This window comes from Leptosomus discolor, chromosome 3 (genome assembly GCF_034619465.1).
Source record: "Leptosomus discolor isolate bLepDis1 chromosome 3, bLepDis1.hap2, whole genome shotgun sequence".
Classification (NCBI taxonomy): Eukaryota; Metazoa; Chordata; class Aves; order Leptosomiformes; family Leptosomidae; genus Leptosomus; species Leptosomus discolor.
Genome location: NC_141393.1, coordinates 59,903,281 through 59,929,350, shown reverse-complemented (window position 1 = coordinate 59,929,350; position 26,070 = coordinate 59,903,281). Strand labels below are relative to the sequence as shown.

The following is a 26,070-nucleotide window of genomic DNA, read 5'->3' as shown; positions in this document are numbered from 1 at the left end:
AGCATTCAACTCTCGCCTCCTCGCCTCCCCGCAGCGCCGACAGCTATCCCAGCGCCCCTCTGCAGCCACCGGCACTTCCATTTAACGCCTCCCCCCGCGTCGGCCCGCGCCGCCCGCGGACCGACACCGAGGCGGAGCTCCTCAAGGCCGACATGTTAAGTAAGGGCAGGTGGGCGCTATTGCGCCAGGTGCTGGTGGCAGGCGCGGCCATCTTTGCTCAGGGCACGAGCCCGCCGGGGCGCTACGAGCGCCATCTTGAGTAGGGGCAGGCTCTGCCCTCACCGCTGACCACTAGCTGCCTCGGGAGCCATATTTGCTAAGGTCAACCCCCCCCCCCCCCCAAATCCCAAACCTGCCCCTCAGCAGATCACGAACAAGCCGCAGGGCCCGTACCCTGCCCCTCCCTGCAGGCAGCGCGGCCTCTCCCGGCGGCGTGGGCCGCTTCTCCCCGTGGGGCCGCCGGGGCTGGCGAGTCAGCTGACGGTAGCGGCGGTTTCCATCATGGCTGCCCGGTAGGGGCGGCTGCCGGCGGGGCTGGGGAAGCGGAGAGGCATGGCGGAGACCCGGATCTTGCTTCTCCTCTGGTTCGCGGGTGCAGCCGTGGAGGGAGCGGCGGGCGCGGAGCCGCCGCTCAAGTGCGACGAGCTGAGGCTGGGACAATATCCTGAGCGCGGCCGGGGTGGGCGGCGGGGTCTCGGCGGGGTCTCGGTTGCTATGGCCATGGGGTCCGGGAGGGCGGAGGGGTTGGCGGCGCCTCGCCCCGGGCCCGGTTTGCCTGGGGGGGGGGGGGGGGGGGGCGCTTGCCCAGCCGCCTCGGGTGGAGGGGAACGGAGAGGTGGAGGGTGTGAGGTGCCTGGCAGGATGGGGGTGACCCTCGGGTGTTAGAGGAAGCCTCAGGTCAGGAGCCCCGAGGGGGTTTCAGCTGGAAGGAGCGGGAGAGGGCACATCTGCGGCGGCCTAGGTTCATTTTGGGGGTGGCACAGTGTGTTCCTGTGTGCAGGTTTGGGATGTCTCACCGATTTTGAGATGAGAGACTCGTCTCCCCCACCCCTCCACCTTCTTATTTTTTGCAGGACGCTCGAGTGAGATGCAGTGGTTTTGGATAATGTTGAGTCTACCTCCACAGTCCAAACGAGTGGGGTGCAAGTGTTAGACTGTAGCTGCGAGGCTCCTGACTGTCCAAAGGTGCATCAGGCCTTCCCCAGAAAATGGTTGTTGATGGGAGCAGTTAACTGATGTAGCTGCAGCTCAAAAGTGTCAGGAAAGCAAATCTTGGAAAAGTTAACTTTGTCTTCTGCTTTACTTGGCTGTGAGAGTTCAGACCTCTGGAAGTAAGTTCCAGACCAGGTTTTTTCTAGTCCAAATTCCTGGCATTTCAGATTTTCATTTTTAGGTGTTCTTTGAATTTTGTATGTCACTGTAGATTTAATCTTCTCAACCAAATGCCTCAGTTTAGAGGTACTGTGGTGTTGAAATAAGAGAAGAAGACTAGATTAGGTGTGCTACCTTGTTGCCTTCAGATACAGAGGCTATGACTGATAAATATTGTCGTTCCTTTAGGTAGTGCTGACTGCAGCACTAATTAAACATGGAGCTTATGCAATATATTGGTGTATTAAATTGGATTAGCAGATTTGCTGTATGGTAATGTGCTGTTCCTATTTTGGGGGATGGATAGGAACTAACATCAAGGTGCATCTTAAATCCTTAGGGTTTAAAGAGGGTGGAATAAATTACTTTTAAACCTGTTGTAGTGTTTGATATGAAAAATGTTTTCCTCAATTACCTGAACATATATGTGCGATGAGCCTAAAATAGACAACAGTACACAAGAACCAATGAATTGTACAAATCACACAGCATATGGTAAGGATTTCTAATTTATATGTTGACAGTAACTACGTTTTCCAAGGAAATGTTCACTTTATGTGTTTGTATATCTGCTAGATGAGCTTTATAAAACATGGGATTAGTAATGTCATTAGTATGAAAGCCTAAAACACTTGTGTGGATTGGATGCTTTACTGAAAATGAATAAATACATTGTCTCTGATTGGTACACTTGTAAGTGAGGTTTCTGGTAAATCTCTTCAATGTACGTTATAGCCTCTAGGCTCTGTCCTGCACTACTGTGATTAAAAACAAACCATTCCTGTCATACTGATTCTGCATATACTTACTAGAAGAATTGACATGTGACAGAACAGTCTTCAAAATCTTCTATTTTTAAAAAAAAAAATTTTAAGGCAACATGGTGCCTTCCATCCTTGTGAGTTTTTGGTGCCACGAGACTTTGTTTTGAAAGCACTTACATGTATTTTGATGCTAAGTTCTGATGTACTTTGGAGTGCAACAGAAAAATGCTTAAATTGATCACTTGGTTTATGACACGTCTTTAGCTTTTCTGATGTTCTCAGAAGTAAATGGTCTCTGTGTTAGCTAATAGCACAACAGTTTTGCTTTATGTGCACTCAGGTTTAAAATATGTGTGTATGCTTGTTGTCTTTCGTATTTTACTTTCCATAAATGCTGAATAGTTTTCTTCATTGAGATGATCATGGATAGTTACAGTTTTTTCCAAATACTTTTCAGAGACTGGATTAAAATGCTATCTGAAATGGATCCTTTTTTAAGTTACTCAATCCCTTGTGTCATCTTTGATGTTGTGTCCCTGATCATAAATGGCCAGTCAGTGAGCAGAAAGAATATTACAGAATCACAGAACGTTAGGGGTTGGAAGGGACCTTGAAAGATCATCTAGTCCAACCCCCCTGCCAGAGCAGGACCAGCTAGAGTAGGTCACACAGGAACGTGTCCAGGTGGGTTTTGAATGTCTCCAGAGAAGGAGACTCCACCACCTCTTTCTCAGCCTCTTCCAGTGCTCTGTCACCCTCAGAGCGAAAAAGTTTTTCCCTATGTTGGTGTGGAACCTCCTATGCTCCAGCTTGCACCCGTTGCCCCTGTGAGATTGATCACAGCTCAGATGGTTAGTTGTTTAACCACTAACCATGTGATTGTATTTAATACACCACGTATTTAAACAGGAGATAAGCTTCAGAGTGGAGAAGGTTGCTAAATTAACATGTTTTCTATATCTGTATAGAGTTTTTACACACATAGCAGTTTTTAGATTGTCCCTGCGGTATTTTGAATTGCTCAGTATTACTAAGTAATAAAAGGGTAATCTTCTGGATCATGCTTGAAGCACTGCTGTTTCTGAATGCCTTTCTGGGATCTGCCACCCAAACAAATAAGGGTTTAATTCAAAGCGTCCAAGTAGTCTCATTGAGTAGCAGGTTTGGAGTCTTACTGGCATGACGTTGACAAGAAAACTGTGGCCTTTCCTGTATCAATATATTTTGACCGCTGTGGGTTTCCTCTAAGTAAAGGGAAGCAATGCTTTCTTTGCTTATTTGCTTTATAAGAAAGAGTGTATTTTTTGGTAATTGTCTTAATTAGGCACATGGATCAGTAGCATCAACGTAGAACTTGGTAGGAGTAAAGTCCAGATATAACCCTTTTTTTTTTGTTTATTTTTTGGGGTTTTTTTTTGTCCTCTTGCCTGTGTGTATTATTGGCAAATTTGGAAAGAAATGTTGAACCTGGCTTGCAGTTTTGTTGGAATTAACCAAGAGGACTCACAAATACTGAAAACTGGTAGAAAGTGGGTAAAGGACTGGGATTTTTCCTTTTAGAACAACAAACTTCAACATTGGAGAGTGACTGATACTCCAGTAATACATTGCAGGCTTTTAGCAGATGTCACTTTCTGCTGTGATTTCCCCTTTGGTTCTCTTGAGAATCAAGCCTTAGCTTAGATTAATAGAATAATTTGGGTTGAAAGAGACCTCAGGAAGTCATATAGTCCAACCTGCTGCTCAAACCAGCGGTGGCACCGAATTCAGACCAGGTTGCTCAGGGCTTTGTGCAGTCAGATCTTGAAAACCTCCGGGGATGGTGATGGCACCACCTCTCTGGGCAACTTGTTCCAATATTTGACTGTTCTCATGATGAAAATGTTTTCTGCATGTCAGGTTCAGATTTCCCATTGACTCATATTGGAGCCAGAATGGAAATTACAACAGAATCAGGGCACCAATGTTTGTGTATTTTACTTAATACTTAGCCAGGAAAAGATACAAGTTAGTCATAGGACTGGCTTTGAAAAGACATGTTTTTTAAAAAAGTAATACGCGTGTGTGTACTGTGCTTTCTATCAAGACTTTTGCACAGTAAAACTTGTGTCTTGTCAGAAAAACACTACAACACCCACTTAGTTACTGCTTAATTTCACATAATTTTTTGTCCTCAGTTCAATGTCTGCCAGCACCAAATATTACTTGCAAAGATCACCTTGGCATAGAAAAAGTCTTTACGGGACAGGAAGTTGGATTTTACAAGCCCATTGCATGTCGCAATGTGTAAGTACACTATTGTTTTTTGTAACAATTTATCTTTGTTTTCACAGTAACGTTTTTCTAAAATAGTATGATGTGTTGACAGAAGGAAAAGGAGAAGTAAGATAGAACCTTACACTTGTTGCCCAGTACTTAATCCTCTAATAAACACTCTAAGTAGTATAAGGATACAACATGCATGTTTGTGAGTAAATCTGTCTCAACTATGGACACATTTTTCTTTGTTTAGTTGTGTTTGTGTCTTTGCTTTATCTTAGTATTTTACCTTTGCTTTATTTAGTACTTCACCCTGGCAAAAATTTGCCCCAAATGCTAAGGCTACATTTTGCGTATGTTTAAAATCAGCAGAGCTGCTGAAAGGAGCTGTCTGGGGACACCTCTTCATCTCCCCCTGACATACCCCACTGTATACTGCATCAGGGAACTGATCTGGGTTTGAACTAACTTGGATCAGTTCCCCGATTGGTGTCACAGTACAGTTGCTTCAAGTGCTTGTGCCAGGGCAAGAATGAGGGCAACTTGAGGATAAAAGAGAGTGGAGAAAGGAGGGCTGGGCTGGGCTGGCAGTACTGGTTCGTGCCAGGTTAAAGTGTGCTTGTAGCTGCAGCTTAAGTTGTAGCATGCATGAATATTGGGGGAGTTTAAGTCTTTTCTCCAGTTCCCAAAAAAATCTTTTAAAAGAGAAACGGTTCTCTACTTTTAAGCAACCTTTATATTTAATCAAATCCTCTGTGTCTTTTAAAAGCCTGTTTCTGAAACATGAAAATGATGGACCTAGTTTTTCTAAAGCACATTGCGAGCAATGGAGAGCTCTGGATACCAATAAATGTTCCAACTGACCAATGCTAATGATCAACTAACACCTGTCAGTACCATTTGTTTCTTCTTTTTGTGGGATTCACGCAGGAGCTTTTTTCTTTTGTCCTACTGGAATCTTTGGGAATTAAAACTCCAGTAATATTTGCCGGGTATTCCTTACCACACTAGCGGGCAAATAACTCTGATGTGATACTTGCTGCTCAATAATTTGCCTATCTCAGAAGTACAGCTCTGCCTCTTAGTTTCATAAATATTTTCTCTGCATTTAGTCTTCTCAACAGTCAAAACTCAGCAAAATGAAGAAAACATATTATTACGTCTAATCAAATTTAAATGCTAGCAAACTAGACTTCAGTCACATTTTTGTCCAGAAACAATTGTGTTTCAGTCCCATCTGTGATGAGGACTGAGAATAAGATGAGCTATACTAGCTTAATAAAATTGCTTCCTCTTTGGAGTAGACAGTAATTCTTACGTTTGGAGTTTTTTGTAAACGTGTATTTTTGGTTTAATATATTTTCTAGAAACAATTTTTAAATGTACTTTTTCTTTACATTTATTAATCAAAAGAACAAATCTGTGTAGGCAGAAAAATGTCATTCTTATGATGTCTATTACTTGATCGTGACTATTATTAATGATGGCATAATCAATGGTTACACTACCAAAAGAACTTGCTGTGGTTTTTCCAGTCCCATGACTGCTAGTATGGCAGAAGGGGAGGAGGACCCTTTGTGGGCTTGCTGAAAACTCCAGTAAAGTACAACTGTGAATGCAGAAAGAGTTAGGTAAGCCTGCCCTTGATAGAGCCCCAAAGCCAGTTAAAAGTGGCAGCAAGATTAATATTGCCGTCCTTCATATGTGCACTTGTTTCAAAAGTGGTCTGATCACTGATCGTTATAAGAGCCATTTATAAGGCATTTCATTTTGAGTATTGCCTGTTAGAAACATTATTTGAAGCAGGAATCTCCATCTTACTATTACAGCAATAGGCCTGCCCTTTCAACTGCTTTGTGGAGATTTTCCAGCATCTTATCCGAGTTTTGGTGGCAACTCTAACTGTCTTCCGGCAGAAATAATTGCACATCATTTAACCAGAAAATTGGTTAAAGGGCTATCTTCCTGTAGCAAGATTGTCCTAGTATGGGGACAACAGGTTAAGCTCTATCCCTAGCAAATCAGTAAGTTGTCCTTGGCCAAACCTGTAATTTAGCAACAGTCCAGATAACGGTTCTGGGATCCAGTTATTTTAGAGCAAGACCAGGAGGTGGCATGTGTTTGTATAGGTGGATATGTTCGAGTTCAGTTGCTCCTAGTATTAGTTCAAGGAACAGCTTGGAGTCAAGGTTGCTTTGGTTTGGTTCTAATCTGATGTTTTGGATGTAGAGGGGTTTTTTTCACCCCAAATTCTAGAATTCCCCATGTTGGCACTGTCATGTATTTTGCTTAGTATGCATGGACCCTGATTCTTCAGACTTGAAGTGTCCATTGTTCAAGTATTGCCATCTCAGGCAAGGAGTCCATGAAGTGATCGTCTGTGAAATTCATGAAGTTCAGTGCGGCTGGGTCTTTGAGCAGTGTTAAGAGATCCTGAAAGAGCGCAGAAGTCACTGTGACCTATGGCAGTACCTAGTATCAACTGGTGTGGAAAAGCTGGAAGAAAAAGTTTTTAACGTGGCAGCTGGAAGAAACATATACAGAAGAAATAAAGATTGGATGAAGCTGAGAAGCAATAGAAAATCAGAAGAGGAACTGAAAAGAAATTGCATCTTTTACCCAATTGTAAAAATTCCTTTAGATGCCTGGCATGTTTTATTTTCCTACTCTCTGGTTTAGTCTTTGGCACATATTTTTATCTGAAAGAATAAGTAAGACAAAGGAAATACAAGAGTGGACACAGCCTTGTTATACAATATTAACATGCTTCCACTTCATACTAGATTTCTTCTGCCCGTCAGTTTGATGTTGACTAGGTTGCAGACTGTTCTGCTTTTAAAAGCATTTCAATGAATAGGCAAATGCTCAGTTTATTACTAGCATCTCAAATTAAACTGCATTCCCACCTTTTATGTAAGAGCTCTTTTTATGCTTTAGTGTCCTTGGATGGTAGTTGACACTTTGTAGTTGATGAACAATTTCCAACAGTTTACCTCAACTTTTAAATAAAACCATTAGTGTTCTTTACAGTGGAAACAAGACAGCTCTAAAGGTGATAATGTACGTTACATTAGGTTCCAGGAACGCCCAGTATGTTCTGTGTTGCTAATAAGCGCTAAGTAACAAATATTGAGGTAAGAGTCATGATTTAATCACTTAATGCTGCCGTTAAGTTTTAAAGTCAGTAAATCTCGATAATAAGCAAAAAGGTAGATCTTTATTTGGCATTGAAAGTGCTTAATAAAGGTGCTTGGACCTTTCTCAGCTGCTATCTTTGTGAAACTCTATGTTTTATTCAGCTGTCAACCAAGAGTTTAATTTGGGCTTAACTAAATAATTGCTGGCATGTAGTAGTGCATGTATCAAAACAGTGAATTACTGAATATTTTTTAAGTTCTAATTATATTTGGGCTTGCTTTGCTTTTCAGAACCTAGCTGTTCGCCAATGCAGCAAAGGATGCAGCAAGTTCTGGTGTTGATAGCTGTATGTTTTTAGCTGGCTTATTAGTGTGAAGTTCACAGCAGCAGTGACTGAAAGTTATGGTGGGGGTTAGGTGGCCACATCACTCCAGCTGTTGGCAAGAATGGTGCCAATTAGTATAAATCTCAAAAAGTCTGTTGTATCTGTGGTTTTTGTATGACTAACCATGGGAAGCTTAAGAGTACCTCTCTACCCCTGTACATCCTTGTACTGTCAACAGATCTTTTAATTTGTGAGCTTGTGCCATTTGCTACCTTTAGAGTGTAGTAAGTGGATACAGGACTTACCCTTTTTTTTGCTGAATCCTTCCTGCAGCTTCTTCAGCCATTGGCCATGGTTCGTTTCTCCTTCAGATCTCATTGCAATTACTGTCTCTGCTGACATCTCACCTGTCTATCCTGTTCCTCTCCATTTGGCTGCCTGTGAGACTAATGCTTACAGACAGTATGCATACACCTCTTAGCTTTCTAGGGTTTTCTCAGTAGGGCTGAACTGTTGTGCTCCGTGAAACTGGGAATGTATCAGCAACTGAATTATGTCTTGACAAGAAATCATGATTTAGTTTCAGAATAATCTGTATTCTGCAAGAGTATACTTGAGTTGCAACAGCTGAGGTTGCTTTATGGAGGATGCCTATCCAGTTTGAAAGCTTAGCATTATCAATTCTGTGTCCGTTAATCGAAGATAAGTAACAAGTTGGGGGGGGGGGGGGGTCGTTTGGGTTTTTTGTTTGCTTGTTTGTTGTTTTGGGTTTTTTTAACTGAAGCAGTAGGCAAATGAGTCACTATTTTAATTCTCAAAAGTATGAGTGAATATATTTTGCAGTCATTACTGGAAATGTGTACATTACTTGTTTCTTTTGGCAGAAATGGATACTCCTACAAAGTGGCAGTGGCTCTGTCCCTGTTTCTTGGATGGCTGGGAGCAGATAGATTTTATCTAGGCTATCCTGCATTAGGTAAGTTTATTTCTTATTTTTTCTTTGAGGTAAAGCTCACTGTTATGACTGAGTTGTGTGTGCGTACTTATATTTTGAGTAATGAAGGCTGACATAGTTTTAATATTTACAACTAGAATCCTTACTTTATTGTCAAGTAAGACAAAATCCTGCATTATCCTCAGCCTGCTATTCTGTTAGAGTGAGTGGTGGCAAATGGATATATAGTTGTCCAACAGATAAAATCCTAATAAGCAAACGTGATTATCATTATTCATAGTTTTGCTTTGCATTTGCTTTGCATTCATGTTTACCACAGCATTCTTTGTGAGGCACTGAAACAGAAGTGGTTTTGACTTACATGCCAACTACTTAAATGATGCTTGATTTTACCAGGAAAATAGTGGACAAACTTTACAGTAAACCTAGTGTTTTGGAATATGGAATTTTTCTGACAAATGCATACCTTCAAGATAGCTCATAGTATTAATAACAGTTGTGCAGAAGCAGGGACCTTTACTAAGACCTACCTCTGGTTAGTGTATTTAGGACCTGATTCCCAGGGTGATGGTGCCACTGGCTTTTAAATAATGGAAATACCTTAATATGTTAGAATTACTTTCATTTGCTTTGTTTCTGAGCTGGACAAATGGCGTAAATTTAAGTCTAGATAGCATGGAGTAATGGTTTGGAAAAAGCTATACATGTTGCTGTCACTTCAGCTAGGAATTTTGAGTTTCTGCCCGTTAAATGCAAATCCTTGGTCTTTGAATAACATTATCTGTCCTTCTTGATAATCTTGTGTTAACATCTGTGTCTTTTTTTCTCTGAGATTCTATGATTAGCACTTACTTTGTCCGTCTGTTTCACAAAAAGATATGTTTTTTGGAAGCAGTCAATAAGGTGCCCCTTTTTGTTACACCATTTGATTTGGAATAATATTTTGCAGTAATTATTTTGTAATATATTGTAGTAATAATATTTATAAATCCTCTGTTCTTCTATACAAGCTCTTATGGGTCATGCTTGTTGACCCTGCTGGAATATATTGTAGCCAGTAACCAAAGTTAAAACACTTAGATTAAACCCCATGGAGAGATTAAAAACTTTCCAAAGTCAAGTTTTCAGGCTTTTGAAAGGTAAAGAAGACAAAAGCAAGTAGGTAAGAGTAGAAAAGAAAAAAAGAATAAAAATCGATACATTGGATTCCTTGACAGTGGTTGATTGTGGATGTTTTAGGTCATCCATGCCTTGGCAAAAAATGGTTGAAAAAGGTTATTAGCATTGAAATATTTTGTGCAAGCATAATGAAGACTGAAATGCTCTTTGAGGGTTTTTTTTTGGTTGTTTTTGGTTGTTGTTTTTTTTTTTACTTTTCTTTTGCTTAAAGAGCGCACAAATACAAACAAGCTATTTGAATATGAAGAAATCAGGAAGGCAACCTCTTCCTCTCCCACACACTGTGAAGTAAATCATAAGTTATTACTGCATAAGAGCACTATTTTTTTCCTTCATGCTTTAGAGCAGTTTATTTTCTCAGTGTGATCTGCTTGTGGAGAGGGAAGTGAAGAGGAAGAAAAAAAAAAATCAACTTTACCCTGCACAGAAATATATGCCAGGTTCAGAAACAGTTCTTCTACATCCAGTAACATAATGGAGCAGCCAGTTCCTCAAGTGTACTGGAGTTGCTGCTGGAACCAGCAATGGTAAGACGACTGCTGAGTTTCTAAAGTGCCAACTGGCAGTGAGGGTCAGGACCAGAGCTTGGGAGGGGATGGTGTAAGGAGCGTCACAAATAATTTATCTTAAGTGGTGACTGCCCTTGATGCAGGTGATCACAAAGTGAACTGTTCACCAGAGTGTGACATTATTTAATCGTCTTAACTGTTGCTTCCTAAGGCTGGCATTTCTTTATCTGGCTGTTTCCCTTCTGGTTTTTTATGCTACTGCCAGTACTGATATCCAGGCTAACTATGTCTGGCTGCTGCAAGTCTCACGTGTAAGCCGCTGTGAACAAGTTGTTTTAAACAATGATATATTGTTTTTTACACGTTTAAGTGGCACCACTTTATACTTGTAATATGCACATAGGCATTTCTTCTAATCAGCTGAAAAACTACCCTACTACTACTCTTTCATTTTCTTGGTCATTAGGTATTTTTCCCCATTCTCTCTGACTACTGTGTTGTTCCATGGAGAGATTATAAACTGTCTCCCTGCAGTTTATAAATCCAGCTAGTTTTGTCTTGTCAACTGTGGGAGCTATATCCAGACAGTGGGATGCTCTTCTGCAGTAGGCATGCAGTTAACTCCTCCACTTTCCTTCATATGCAGCCTCATGAACAGGGCATGAGGGAGAGGAGGTGGTATGTGGGACAGATGGCTGCTTCTGAGAGAGGGGGAGCGCAAAGGAGGAGGTGGAGGTCAGAAGACCTTGGGGTGTTTGACCAAGAGCGAGCTTGTTCTTTGGAAAACAGCTGCGTGGTGTTACTAGCAGGTATTACGCAGCAGAGCACAGCTTGTGGCTGTGGGAAAGAGGTGCTCTGGGGTGCCACACTGGCTGGTGTTATCAACGTGCTTCTGTCTTCCATCAGAAGTGTGCTGTAAGCACAGGAAGGATATGCTTTTTAGCAGGGAGCTGTGTTTTCCTTGCGCAGCATAGCCCACAACTGACTTAAATGCAGCAGATACACATTCGTCTTCATGCTGTCTGTGCCAGGGTAAAGAGGCAAGTGTCTTCACAATGAGTATCTCATTCTCAAAATAACCTCGATGTTTGCCTAGCTCAGCTGAAGTATTACTTACAACATATATAGTACTCATTGTACAAGAAACTACGGGTATTAAAAAAAATAAATTTAAGACTGCCTTCTTCTGAGGACATTTTCCAAATTAAGTCTGCCTTGCATGGCAACTTCCAATGAAACATTTATCTGTTAGTTGCTGTTCCCATATATTTTCTATTAATCTTTCATTTATTTGTACAAGAAAATAGCATTTTTGAATACCAGTTAAAAAGAAGTGTTTATATATTTTTTTAATATATGTTCAACATAAATTCCTATTTCAGCAAAAATATAAAAATTATACAAAGGCTTGTTCTCCAAAGTAGCATGTTCTGAAAATCAAATCAGTATGTGCTGCAGCTCATGAGATGGTAGAAAGTTTCTATTCATAAGGAAATTTTGCAGCTCAGGTTGAGATTCTTTTCTGTTTGGGCCTCAGTCAAAGAAAGGAAAATTTCCAGTAACTTCGTTTTGCCTTTCCTTATTTAAGAATATTTGTCTGTTAAAAAAATTAAATTGTTAATGTTTAAACTCTTTATAAAGTGTATTCAGGATGTAGAAATATTAATATGTGGTTTGGTTTTTTTTCCCCTGATAATTAAAGATCTTTAACTTTAAGTCTGTTTCTAGATGTGCGGTTTGTTTTGGTTTGTTTTCGCAGTGTGGGGAGAGAGTTGGGATGTGATTGCCACCAGAAACCTATGATCTTCGTAGGAATTGGCTTAAAGCTACAGTTCAATTTTATTTTCCTTTTTTAGGTTTGTTAAAGTTCTGCACTGTAGGATTTTGTGGAATTGGTAGCCTAATTGATTTCATACTTATTTCAATGCAGGTAAGTCAGGGCTTTCAAAACGAGATACAAATCTCTGTTTGTTAAAGCTTTGATTGCTAATTCTTTGTTAGCATTTTTGCCTTATGTATTGGAAAAAAAAAGGCATTTCTTTTAGCTCTGGATACAAAATATCAATATATTTGTTGTTTGCATTAAAAATTAGATTAGCTATCTGTAAATGCTCGTAATGAATAGCTTGGAAGCTATAGCACCATAAATTCACTTTGTTGGAACCTGTGACCTCTTTATGTGACAAGGAGTGTTGGACTTCGCATGACATGTCCTGCTGTTCCCAGAATCCTGAAGTTCTGTGTTTGCACACGCTTTATATTGATGAAGCCCATCATTTGGGGTGTCTGTTCAGTGTGCAGAAGACATTGCCACTTTTTTTTTCCTGCCTCTCCTCCAAATACAAGTCCTATATCACCTGAGAGGAGAGCTGTGACCGTAGCACTCATGATGGTTAAATCCCCAGCTGCCATGACATCTTGAAATTGCCAAATTGTCTTATTCTACAGTGCATCCATTTAGTATGAATTGCAAATTGCTTATGATGAACTTAAAATGCATTGTGGATATAGGAATTGTTTATATGGGTTTAGAGAAAAATATTTTAAAAGTATGCGTCTTTGTATATATGTCTTTTAAATCAGATGCATTCTCAAGTTCCTTTCCATGTTATCGCAGTGATCTGGCCTCAGATCACTTACAGGTATAGTTGAGAGTATCTTTCATCTCTCCTTATTCATCTCACTGGTGATCCCACATCAAGGTAGCACTCCCAGAACAAAAAAGCCATGATCTTCTCTCCATTCCTTACCTGTGCAATATTTCAAAGATACTTGTCATCAACCTAATTCTCTCCTGCCTACCCTCCTTTGTTCAAGAAAAGTGGTTTGGAGCCCACTCATTTGTTAGCCTCATTTTGTGACTCAAATCCTCATCAACTTAACCTAGTACCAGCGCCTGGCTGTGTAATTTGGTTGATTAGAAGCCCTAGGGAAATGTTTCTTCTGAGACAGTGCTCGCTAAAATAGTTGAACTACAGCATAACTTCAAAACAAATCTAGTTTCTGTTTGACTAATTAAGCATGACTAATTTTATGATGGGAAAATTAGCAGTAATTGAGACATTAGCACAAAGTATACATTTCACTTCATATTGAAAAGTCTCGGTTCTTTTTCCCTTGTAGATCGTTGGACCTTCCGATGGCTCTAGTTACATTATAGATTACTACGGAGCAAGGCTTACACGACTCACCATTACCAATGCAACATTCAGGAAAATGCAGACCTATCCTTAACCCTGGCAGTAAGTGTCACAAATGCATAGGTGCAGTTTATTTTTACAAATGGATCCAGTTGTCCACTGAAATTGCTGATGACTTATTACACTTAATCAGAACTGGATATTAAATGTACATTGAACAAAGATGGTAAAATATGACAATTCTTCAAGTGAATGAGTTTACCTCAAAGGCACCAAGTTTCTTTGTGACTGCTGTTTCTGTGAGCTCAGAGTTTGTTGCTAAGTTGTGCCATTTGTGAAATGTGCAGACTTTTGCAATTTGCACTGATGTTGTTCTGTGTCTGTAAGTGTAATTTAGAGTGTTAGAGAGAGGTGGAGAAAGAGTTGTTCAGAACAGCTATGCTGATCTTTAGTCCATTGAAACCAAAAGTTTTAGCACGGATGGGCCGGGATTATGCTTGGGGTCTGTTTTCATAACTATGTGTGGCAGTTTGTAGATGAACTTAAGTATCCCAAACCACAGAAACTGCCTTTCTCTCCCGTTAGTTAAAATCCAGATGGCCTTAAATCTTGTGCTGGTGTATCCTGTGAAATTCTATTAATTGAAATAATTATTTCTGTAAAGTTTAAAGACAGATTTTGGTCAAGTTGCAAAATCTGGTCGTGCTGATCAAGAGTAGAAATATGGATGCATAAAAAAATAGAACCGCAGATGACAAAAAAGGAGGGTGGATGTTGGGATGCCTGAGGTTAGAATAGGAAATTATTGTTCTGCTTATTTTGATTATTTTTTTTCCTCCCTTGCAACTATCCATAGTGAAATACATACCTTCTTTTTCTGAAAAGAAATTGGTGCATGTGTTTTATGGCTACAAAATGTTAAAAAAGCTAATTCTTTGTACTAATAAAGCCTTTAAAACATTCTTATTTAGATCGGTTGTGTTTCAATGAAATAAATTCTGTGTCCTTCAAAGTTGTTTGACCAAAATCTTTAGGACAACTGAGATTTACCTAGGTGTTCCTTTAAAGAAAGGTATGTACACATACAGACAGAAAACACGTCAACAGAATCTTCGTGTTACTTGACCTATTTTAAACATTCCCTTCACCTTCTAATGAAAACCAGCAGTAACTGAGTGAGAAATCCATGTGACATAAACTTCAGTGCAGATTTTTTTCCAAAATTTGTGTTATTCTTTTGTTTTTCAGGTGAAACTTTCATAATGTGTCCACAAACAGTATTTTTAAGGGAATTAGTCTCTTTTAAACCTACATTAAGACTGATGCCCTGAAAGCTTTGTAAAGAAATCCTAGTTTATTCCAAATCAGCGTAACCTGGTATATCACGTAGTGAGAATAAACCACAAGGAATACTTTGTTCTTAACATTAATTCTTTCCTTCACGCAAGAAAGACGTAGTTTTGGAATACGTGCTAACATGCGTCTTACTAGTGGTTTCAGAGAGACAAGAAGACTCTGTTAGCTTCGTTCACTTGCCTGATATTTGTTGCATCTCCCTTTTGTCTCCCTTTCACTGAATGCTCTTTGTGCATGTCATTTTGTTTCCTGAAATACTTTCAGAAACAGACAGGAAGTGGATGGAAAAGAAATGTTTGAATCAAATAAAATCTCATGGCTAAGATCATCCTGTGACTTCTCTGCTTGTTGTTTTTTGACCCTGAAGCTGATAACATAGCTGTGAAAATAGGAAGATACCATGGACATTATAATAAAAAAAAAAGTCTTGGGCAACTCCTCACACAAGATTTCATTCTAAAACGTATCTCTGTGTGTACAAGTAGCAGAGGGCTTGACTTAATGGTTTCAGCAGTCCATCTTGTCCTTCATTGTCCGTGAAAAGAATATGGGAGCTCTTCAGCGTGAATCAGATGAAAAGATGATTAGTTGTGAGATCCATCAGTCTGTTAAGCCCAGGAACCAAGTAGCCAGCAGAGAGAAAGATTTGTTATTCCAAGTTACAGTGGTTTTGTAGAAGCGGAAGATGTGCATCAACCAGTGCAGGAAATAAAAGTTGCTATTGGATGCTTTCGTCCTGATGCTCTCTGGTTTGTGATACCAGTGCGTGCTGTTGTCAGGACCGCACTGCTTTGTCAGTGTGAAGCCATGAGTGACCAGACAGAGCAGTATTTTGACCCTTAGCAAAATTTTGTTTCTCTTTCCTTTAGACGGTATTTCACTTGATCCTCTATCTTGTACTAGCGACTTCCCCCTTCTTTCATAACCCTCTCCTTTGATGTAAAGCCTTTTAGAAATTAGTGCCACAGATGGTGTAACCTTTGGAGCTTGTGTTGGATACTGTTGGAATTATGTTCTATATCTGAACACACATATCTGTGTTTCTATATGCTTGTTTAGTTGCCTAGCTGAAGTTTAGAGAGGGTTAACTGAGTAAGCAGATAGTACTGCAGGGCCAGTAGAGAGTTAGTGAGGTCTTTGCTTTCATCTTGTAATTGTCAGATATGGCATGTTTACCATAAGGGCTGTGAAAAGTGTGATGCAAGATGTAAAGCTGTCCCACTGTGTTAATAATAAATTGGCTACAGTAATATTTATCAAAGTGTCTGTCCTATGATGATTTGCTGTATTGCTGCCTGCTTTAGTTTTCTCCTGTCAATCAAGGTGTCCATCGTAGTGTTTCTGTAGTTCTGATTGCTCTGACTGCACTGGAATAATCTTCTCTCTGGGTTGTTTTCCCAAAAACAGTTGCAAAGCAATAAAAATAATTAGACCATGTACTATGTCATCCTACTGCCTCGTTCACAGATAAAATGATACCTGCTGGCCTTGCAGGTATTCAGGAATCCTTTCAACATTCCTACAAGACAGAGAAGTACTATTCTGTATCTGTAAAAATAAAGAACATGAAAAGTAAAGGCCAGAGTTAAAAAAAAAAAAAAAAAAAAAAAAAAGAATTTGAAGTGCCTAGTCTTTAAAAACCTGTATAAAACTATTCACTGAAGCTGCTGCTGATCCATGCCAGGAGTTAAATCCAAATCTTCCCTAAGTACCAGTGCAGTTCAGTCATTGCAAAAATGACTCCATAACTGTCTGTCTGTCCCCCTCCCCTTTTTTTTTAAACGTCTATTTTAGGATTTTCTGCAACGTGCTTAACCATGCTCTGAAAGAGCAATAGCTGATGGAAACATTCAGCTCTGGGTACTTCTCATTCTTTCACACAGTGCAAAAGTGGTTGTGCTTAGGTGTGCTTACTGTATTAATAAATTACTCTGGGTTGTATTTGTTCAGTTAGGTCAACCTGTGCATCTTTCATTTGCGTTTAGAGCTCATTTTCCAAAAGAGTGGATTTAGAGATATTTTAGCACAAACTCTCTGACTAGTTATTCCTCCTGCAATTTAAATCACAACTATGCTTGGCAACTTCCTGTGACAGTATTTTGTTATCCTGCTTCCCTCTCCACCACCACCCACCACTTACTACATGAGGATATCACTTCTGCTTTCAGGGCCTGATAACACCTTAAATGTTAGGTTTTATTATGTTTCCAAAGATGTATTACTGTACGTCTGCCAGTAAAACTTCTCAGCTCCACAGGAAGGTCTTTGTGTTTGAAACGCTCCGTTAGAATTTTTTTGGAGAACATCTGTTGTCACCCCATCAAGAATTGTTTCCTTTGTTCCTCAAGAGTATATTCAGTTATATTTGCTTACACAGCTATGTCTATTCAGTCTTCTTGCATCTCTTCTCAGTGTTTTGGTTTGTTTTTTTTTTTTTTAATTTTATTTTTAGATTCATTAGGTGTTTAGTCCATTTCTGCACTGATAGCCATTCCTGTTGCTTGCTCCGCAGTTTTCAAACCTGTTTCCTTCAGAAAACGATGTTGAATACAATCAGGTTGGGTGCTTAAGCACCCAGTTGGGGAAATGCCAAGGGCAAGATTTTGCAAGCAACCGTAGGTTTCTGTGGCCTCATAGGACTGTCATTAATTGTGTGATTGCCTATTATTTCACTAATACATCATACAGCCTTTCAAACTCAATGTGGTCTCATCCCTAACTACTTTGCCATTTTCATTATTATAAATGGTCACTATATGGCTTCTTTCAAAAATGCATCATTTTAATTCATTTAGATAGTGCTTTTCAAACAGCTGCTATGTTCTGGGTTCAGCCTGCATCAGTTGACCAAGAGGTGAAATAAAGGAGATTATTCTGTTTGCAGCTTTTGCCTGAATCTGAGGAGAAAAAAATAGCTTAACTTTAGGCATGTGCTTAAGTGTTCTTCTAGACTGAAATTTGATCAAGACTCTTCCCACTCTCTTCATCTTAATCTGTCTGTGTTACCCATAGAATGTTTCTAATCCCTGTGGATTAGAAGAGAAGATTGCGTTCTGTATGGAAATGTTAGCACTGACAGTGTAAATGGCTAAGAATATTTGATACAGCTCTATGCATCGCAACTTCTTTTATTTTCACCTCAAAGCCGCTTTTTGTTGACTCTGTTTATATATCGGCTCTGCCTGTTCATGTGTCAGCTGCCTTTGGACATCTTGCCACAAGTTCTCGCATACCTCTAGGAGCTGGACTCTTCAGAGCTGAATCAAGTATATAGAAATGTGACACCATCAGATCAGGGAATCTTTTATATATATGAAGCAAAGACACATTGGGGAGCAGTAGATGTCAGTAAGAGGAAGTTGAAGGCTTCAGTTTCTGCAGAAAGTGTGTTTGAAACTCAAAACCGTGTTGTCTCTTTGCCTTCTGATTCCTGAAGGTGGAGCCAAACCCCCTATCAGATCTCCAAATCTTCTGAAGTTGTTCTTTATCGTACAGCAAAGACTTAGCACTCCAGTATTTTTCCTTGCACAACAGAGAAAACTGGAAAGTGGATGTGAGGATTCTGTCTGGCCAAGATGCATTTTGCACTATGTTTGCTTTCTAGGCCTGGGAGTGTAGCAAAAGAAAAGAAAGGAAATATAAGAATAAAAAGGGCAGTTTCAATGCTTTTTGCATCATGTCTGATGAAGATCTAGTTCCATAAACTCCTGAGAAAATAAAGTGTTTAAAACCCACTGTTTATCTCAAATACAAACTCATTGCTTTTCCCAAGTTTTCTGATTCTTACTCTTTGTGCTTCTTTATAATCTTGAACATACTCATGCTCTGATAATTCTCCTTTATACATTTGAATGGCTGCTTTCAAGACTGCAGTGCTCTCTCTGAGAAGCACAGTTCTCAGGCTCTGCAGATGCATATGACGCAGCAGAATTTTAGGCAGTATAAAAATTATAAAGATCAGTTTCCATTACTGTAATTACTATATAAATCCTTTCTTTAAGAGGCTTAGGACAGGCCTATTTAACCTTGGTTTAAGCTGAGGCTTGGTTCAAGTCTAGTAAGTTGAACACCAAAATCTTTCTTTTCTTTTTTTTCTTTTCTCTGCAGCATCGTAACTTAGTGGGGAGTGGGGCGGGGAGGGAGACGGATCCGGCGCATCCTCTGCACTCTGTCTCTGACAGGTTGGTGGCTGTAATCTGCCAATATACCTGTCCCAAACCAACAGCAAGGCTAAATGAGATGTACATTTTGTTACAGCTGAAAAGCACCGTTTCTCCCCTTGGAACCTGTGGCTGCTCTCTTACACAGCTGTACGCCAGAGCAGGTGTGTGAGACAGCTCGCAGCAGGCGATCCACAGAGCGCAACCAGAAGCACTCGGGTAAACCGTGCGATCCTGCCCTCTTCGGAGGGCTGCGGCAGTAATTCCCATCTTTTATGTCATTTGCACCACCTCAATGAAAGCGAAGGTGTTGGCTGCCCTGGTGCTGCCCCTTCGGGTAGCTGAGATGCCTGGAGCTGCCTCCAGCTGCCTTTCAGGTCAAAGCATTCAAAGCTGAGAAGGAAGTTGGCAGCACCTTATGCAGAGGTTAGGGATAGCCTGTGCCATTGCTTAAGCATGCCAGACTCTTAGCTGTAGGCCAGAGAGCAGCTTTGATATGGATAGCGCCATTACTTGCTCAAAAGAAAGTCTGGCACAGCATTTTCCATGTCATGAACCTGTTCTGCGGTGGGTGCTTTGCCCCCTAGTCAGTAAAGCTGTAGGAGTGAATTTATTAATGTATTCTGTTGCCTTTACCCAGAGTCTTCTTCAAAGTTCCTTGGATTTACTGTGGGGAAAACATGGCAAGAACACGTAAGAGGAGATCACTGCCTGCGAAGAGGCAGTGTTCACCTTGAGCCTGACGAGACTGCCCACTATGTGGATTGTATTGGCAGAGGCAGAAGCCTGGGGAATGCAGAGGTGGGGGGTAATTTTTAGGGCTTTCATTCCATGGTCCCCTTGATTATAACTCTATTAGAGGATGATGCATGTGACTTTTAAGTTAGTTTGTTAACTAAGTGTAAGCAATGGATGTGTCATGCTAACAAACATAATTGCTGGTGTGTCTAATACAGTATGTAAGTACAGTATAGTGAATTTAAAGGGCTGTGGTAATCTAAGAATGTTAAAAGGGAAGTGTGTGCCTGGGGGGTGTGGGGGTTGGGGAGAAAAACGACTTACTTGACATTCACTGTCCTCCTCCCAGCTCCTTTGCTAAAGTAGGAACAGAATCGGAACAAAAAAATGTTTGTTTTACAGCTGTACCAAGTTACGGCGTGGACTCGTGCTCCCCCCCCCTCCTCTCCCACTTGCATCAAGTACATCCTGTACTTTTGGCAACATGTTGACTGGATATTTAAAAGCTGTGAACTGTTCTGAAAGTTTCACATACTGGGTTATGGGCCATGTGTGTTTGATCAAAATTCAATTACTGCACTGTACCATGCTTGGAAACCTATCATCCCAAGTTATGAAGTATGACGAAATAGGCTAATCTAATTGGTTCAGTATGGGAGCAGTATCAACCAAGCTTGTTATGATAAATAGCTTCCTGTGTTAAAGGTTCTCTAGAGCTTAAGTATCTTGGCTCACCTCCCTCTACAAAATAAGAATAGTGTTCCCTGGGAACAGTTACATCACTGTCCCTCTCCTACATTCACAATTAAAGGTTTGTGGATTTTTTTTCATCTTGCTATTCCTTGAATAGATAAACTGTGACCGTCTACCCTATTCCCTGCTTCCATCTCCTTCCCCTTCCCTCAGGTTAGGTCGTGTCGTGCTTACCGTGAGCCTGCCTGTTCTGTTTCAGGGCTAGGTAAGGCAAGCTTGGCCTGGATGCCAAAACCCACCCTGAGCCGGAGGCTGGGGTTTGTGTGCTGGTGTGTCAGTACATATGACGTGTCTGTTTGTATAAAGATTTGGAATTTTTGATGTTAAGTTAAACGTGGAAGCACTTTAATCTTCTAAGCATCTAATAAAAGAACTTTTGTATAGTGAATTTCATACCTATGGCTGTGCTATTATCTTCTTGGAACTGAAATTTTAGTTCGTCAGTAGTTAAACGCAAATGTAGTGTGCAAGTGCTGGATTATGACTAAGGAAGGACTATGTTCTAAGCCTGGATTTGTAGTCACTAAATTTGTCACTAAGACAGTGAGCTGTCTCCCATGAGGTGATACTGGCTTTCTCTGGTCCATCTTTGGCAAGTCGTACTTAGCTTGGATTTTGATGTCACAGTAATAGACAGTGTCAAGGAAAAGAAAAAACATGGAAAAGTAGCTCTTTATGCTCTGGCGATTCAATTTTTTCCTTTCTTGAGCCACACCCCCACGTGCCTCCTAACTCAGAAATTCCCTTCAGGCAAAACAATTGTGTGATGATCATTTTACAAAGACATAATGTAGGCCTGATACTGCAAGGGCCTTTAACATCGGTGAAATTTCTCCCAAGAATGAAGTTTTCACTTGCTTAAGGGTTGGTAAAATGAGTCCTTATGTAAGTGAGTCTTCGTATTAGCCCCAAGACTGCCTAATACCTGGATTAAGCCTGTGTGGTGATTAATGCCTATTTACTATATCTGTTATCCCACTGCATTTTGCTCTTCAGCCTTGATTAAGCCCTTTGCTTTACCGTTTAAAATGTCCTGCTTAACCTTCTGCTTACAAACGCACACAGTGCTGAGGTCTGCATTTTTAACTAGAACAAGTTCTACCATAAATAATAGCATTTAATTTTAAAGTGCAACAGCTACAATCACCACTTGATTAAATGACAAAGAACAGCAATAGCAAACTGGGGAACATAGAGTTTTTCACAACAAATGTCTACGTCCATATAAGAGAAAAAAATATACCTTCCTGCTGCTGATTAGCACTTTCTGTGCAGTTCTTTATTTTACATGTTTATAGAAAATTATTAGCGAGCGAGCCTCAACAGTGACTCTCTGCAATTTCCACAAATATCTTTTGAAGGAGATAAACTAGATTAATCTCCCTTTATAAAGTTCCCACAAGAAAGCTCACAGACACAGTAGCTTTACCTTCAAAAATAGAATGTGACTGTAGGCACTTATGCTAATCTTTTTTTTTGGCAAATCAGCTTTTTTTGTATTGAATCTTGCTTGATTGAATAGCACTGGAGCTGCCAGAGTAAATGTTATTATCAATGTACAGTAATTAAGGAAATAGTCCTTGTCACTCCAACAGTGTCCAGGCAGTGCCTCTGTAATAAAGTTAAATGATAAAGAAATCTCTTCAAGGTGTAGATACGGGACTGGGGGAGCTCTTGACGTGCAGTAAAATAATTCAGTGTAGAATTACAGGTGACAGGGAAAAGTATAAATGCCCGTGGAATTCATGCTAAGTGCATGTTTGATGCTAAATGTCTAAATAGACGCTCAGCACTAGAACACATAATTGTTTAATTTGTCATGTAATTTCCTGACTCAGGGCAGTTGAGCATCTCCCAGTCTCCACACTTAAAAAATGTGTTTGAGGGAGGGGAGGGGGGAGACCCTTCCATCATTCAGCGACTTCAAAGATCTTTTCCCCCTTCAGGCAGCAGCCTGCACAAATGATAAACCTTGCTTTAAGATCAGCAGAGCCGGGCTCTGCCAAATCCGTTTGGGGAGAGAATTTCAGTAAAAAGGACTTGTCATTCCTTCCCCCGCCCTTCCGCTTCACTTGGAACTTTACAGCCTAGAAGTATTTTGGTGGATTGCAATTGTTCCTGCAGCACCCAAAGACAGAGATTCCCCAAGGAGAGAGAGAAAAACCTTTGGACATCTTCTGTATTACAACCTTATCACATGCACCAAGAAATGTAAAATGTAGTAAAGTAGGGTAATTCTCAGATATCAGAAATGCTGCTTAATAAGCAGAGAACCCTGCTCGGTGCTGCCGGAGTTTTCTCAGTGCTTCTCAGCTGCAGTCCCACATAGAGATCATTGCAGTAAACTCCTCTGGCCTAAGACGTGCTGAGGTCTGCATTTGATAGCAAAGATCTTTTGTGCAACGAAGGTACGTGCAGAAAATATGTTGTTTAATGGGCAATAAATAACAAGGGAAGGTATTTAAGCAAGTGTGCCGGGAAATACTGCTTATGTAAAAATACACACATTTCAAAAGGTACAGCTTGGGAAGCAAACGCTCAAGGGGACATAAGGGTCCAATAGTGAGGCTGTGAAATTTCATCCTACTACTTGTAAGACACACAGAGAAGGATTCTGGCCCCTATACTCCTTTTCCCCAGCAGCCTATGTCTTACCTAAACTCTATAATAATTTTCATATTTCATAAATCTGGCAGTTTTGCCTTGGTGTATATTACTGGGGATTTTAACATTCCCTGCAACACTCCGTTTTAATGCATTGACATTCTGAAGGCTGGGCATCGTAACCTCTCCGTTAAATCTTTGACACAATGAAGTGTCTTCTAAATAAAATAATTCAGAGGGATTGATCCAGTGAACTTCAGGGTACACCTTTTCCATTATTTTTTAAAGATGGAAGTGTTTCATGCATATTGAACGCTAGATTTGTCGACTGGGAGGGAGGGGAGTCATGTCTTGAGAGTGGACCTGAGCTCCACTCCAGCAGGAGCTTGCAGCAATGCTTGGAGGGGAGCGAGCATCCGAGCCGTTCCCGTGCTTACAGCACGACTCTGAACTTTGCTTTGCTGGATCCGGGCCTTGTTTCTGTTGTATGTAAAACATTAATGTTCTATATATTGTTCCAAAAGATTTGGTTTTTTACATACCCCTAGCTCAACCTTCAGAACTCTCCGCTTGAATCTGAGCAGAAGTGCTCTGGTCAGAATCAAAAAAAAAAAAAAAAAAAAGATAGCCCAGGGAGTGGGATTTTTAATTGAGGCATGCCAAATACCAAAAGCAGATGCTTTTTCATTCTGTAGCTCCTGGATACGCAGTCTACTTTTTGGTTTCAAGGACAAAGGAAACACTTATCCAATTAGATGAGGCACGAGATTGTGACATACAGGCTCTTTCCTTAAATAAAAAAAATGCTGGAAAAAGGTATTTGACCCTAAGTCAATAAGTGCTATTAAAATAATGAATACTCCATAAATCCAACCACATATATAGCCCGTGTTCAGAGCCACACTGGGTTTGTCACTGAGAAGGCTGCAAGACTGCCCAGGGTAAAGCCCCATGCAACTCACTTGTCCAAATTGCATTTTGAAGGCCTTACTTTTAAAAAGCCAATTACACTGCGAGGCAGACTTCGGCTACCTTCTCCTGTTTGACATCTCTATCGAGTCAGCTTGGATGATATCAAACATGATCTGGTTGTCAGAAAACAGCTGAATTTCCCTCATGTGCTCAGCAAAGACGAGGGAATCTCTTGCTCCTCTTATGAGGCTCATAGAGGTCAATTTTTTAGTAGGAACGTGGCTTGCCTAAGGTAATGCAGGTTTTGTCTGCTATCAGGAGGAAATGGTTAATGCTTTATACACGTCGCACCTGAATCTTAAGCATCCTAGAAGCACACTTGAATTTCTGCACGAGGAGCATCACACGTCTTTGTCGGGAGCTGGATGCGTTGGGGTCTGCGTTGTTTCGCTCCCTATATCTGGAGTTGGGGGCAAATAGTTAAAACTTCAAAATAATTACAGCTCTTCTGTTCCAGCCTCAGAGCTGTGAATTGTTTACTTTAGTCTTAACAGTTTACCAGGCAGCTGGAACTGTTGACTGATAATTGCTGCGAGTTTCTGATCCTCCAGAAGAGTGAATAGTCTTCTTCGTCCTCCGCCTATTGTTCGTACAGTTTGCGTTGCCGAAATTATTGAAATTAGTGTTATCGACACTGCACGGAGGACTTGAGTCTCAGGTGCTGGGAATTAACGTTGCCTGTTTAATTACATCAGTTTACAGTCTGATCTGTATCCGCCCTTTTTCGTATAGTGTTGCTTAAAGCGAAATTGCCGTCTCTTGTCAAACTGGGGGTGGGGGTGAGTGATACTGGAACAAATGGAAGCGGCTGGAAAAATTGCTCCTTTTTTCCCAGCCAGGCCCAGCTGCCATTTTGATTTCTCTCCACCTTGGTGGCCATCCCTGGACCTTTGCAGCATTCACCCTGCTGTATGCTATTGCAGAGTCATTAATTATGTGTGACACCTAAAGAAGCCCCAAACCATGGTGTTCCCGGTGACGATTCAGGGTGCCTGGACCCCTGCTGATCCTAGCCAAGAAGCAGCACTCCTTGAGTCCTTCCCAGCCCCAGCTGCAGCGCTGATTGGGCTGGAAGCTGCATCTGCACCCATTGACGAGGTCCTGGTGAAGGGCAGTTGCAGCACCACCGCACTGAGAGCACTGATGCCAATCCCCACCAGTGGGAGCCCCCCAGAGTCACAGGGAACAGAGGGCAGCAGGAGGGAGCCTTCATGGAGCTCCTGGAGATGCAGATGAAGCGGTGATGCTTCATCTTGTCTACAGGAGCAGCAGCACGTCAGAGCATATTATCAGTCTGCTACATCCCAGTGTCCGAAGCAGCACATGGAGCTGCTGTTCCTCCTGCCGCCCACAGAGCCGGTAGCACCTGAAACACCACTGAGCCTCCCCTGGACCCCTCTGCCCCGGACCCTAAATGTCACTGAAACAAGCGCTACTTGCGGTGACCCTGGGAGCTGAGATCGATGGCATGGCTTGACCTTGGGGTCTACTGCCTTGGGCCAGCTCAGCACTCTCAACGACAAGCTGAAACCTTGTGTAATCACATTGATGTTGCTCCCATTGCTTTTAAGAAAGCTTTTACAGAGCTCTCTCTTCTGCAGTTTGCATGCCCATAAAAAACATCCGGATTACAGCGAGGTGAGGAAGAAACACCATGAATTTTCATCACGTTGGTATTTCTTGCACAATTTACATCGTGACGATGTCCCTGATGAGGAGGAGCAATAAATACCCTCTGCAAAGCTCAGATTGCGATGGATGGGAGAGGAAACAGCAACCCGAAAGGTGTCACATTCTGGAAACCCGACCTGGAAAGAAGGATCCACAATTAACGAGATGGGTAAGGG

At 41.0% G+C, this 26,070-nt stretch overlaps 1 protein-coding gene across 2 annotated transcripts; it reads left to right on the top strand.

Annotated features, from left to right (window-relative positions):
- The first annotated feature begins 534 nt into the window (after window positions 1-534).
- Window positions 535-25,868, top strand: TM2D1 (TM2 domain containing 1). Of its 2 annotated transcripts, XM_086462660.1 has the most exons (7): window positions 535-659; window positions 1,793-1,866; window positions 4,313-4,421; window positions 8,742-8,833; window positions 12,357-12,430; window positions 13,624-13,742; window positions 25,825-25,868. In XM_086462660.1, the coding sequence occupies exons 1-6, from the start codon at window positions 553-555 to the stop codon at window positions 13,732-13,734; spliced, it is 567 nt and encodes a 188-aa protein (XP_086318786.1). In that variant the 5' UTR covers window positions 535-552; the 3' UTR covers window positions 13,735-13,742; window positions 25,825-25,868. The 2 variants fall into 2 exon arrangements, with proteins under 2 accessions (XP_086318786.1, XP_086318785.1); XM_086462659.1 differs by lacking the exon at window positions 25,825-25,868 and having other exon boundaries at window positions 13,624-15,324.
- Window positions 25,869-26,070: the final 202 nt, after the last annotated feature.

What these genes read in the sequence shown, in the direction of transcription:
- TM2D1 (XM_086462660.1), top strand. Translation starts at nt 553, where the DNA reads ATGGCGGAGACCCGGATCTTGCTTCTCCTCTGGTTCGCGGGTGCAGCC. An exon ending in GACGAGCTGAGGCTGGGACA is followed by an intron (nt 660 to 1,792) that starts ATATCCTGAGCG and finishes AATTACCTGAAC; the next exon opens with ATATATGTGCGATGAGCCTA. An exon ending in TCTAGGCTATCCTGCATTAG is followed by an intron (nt 8,834 to 12,356) that starts GTAAGTTTATTT and finishes TTCCTTTTTTAG; the next exon opens with GTTTGTTAAAGTTCTGCACT.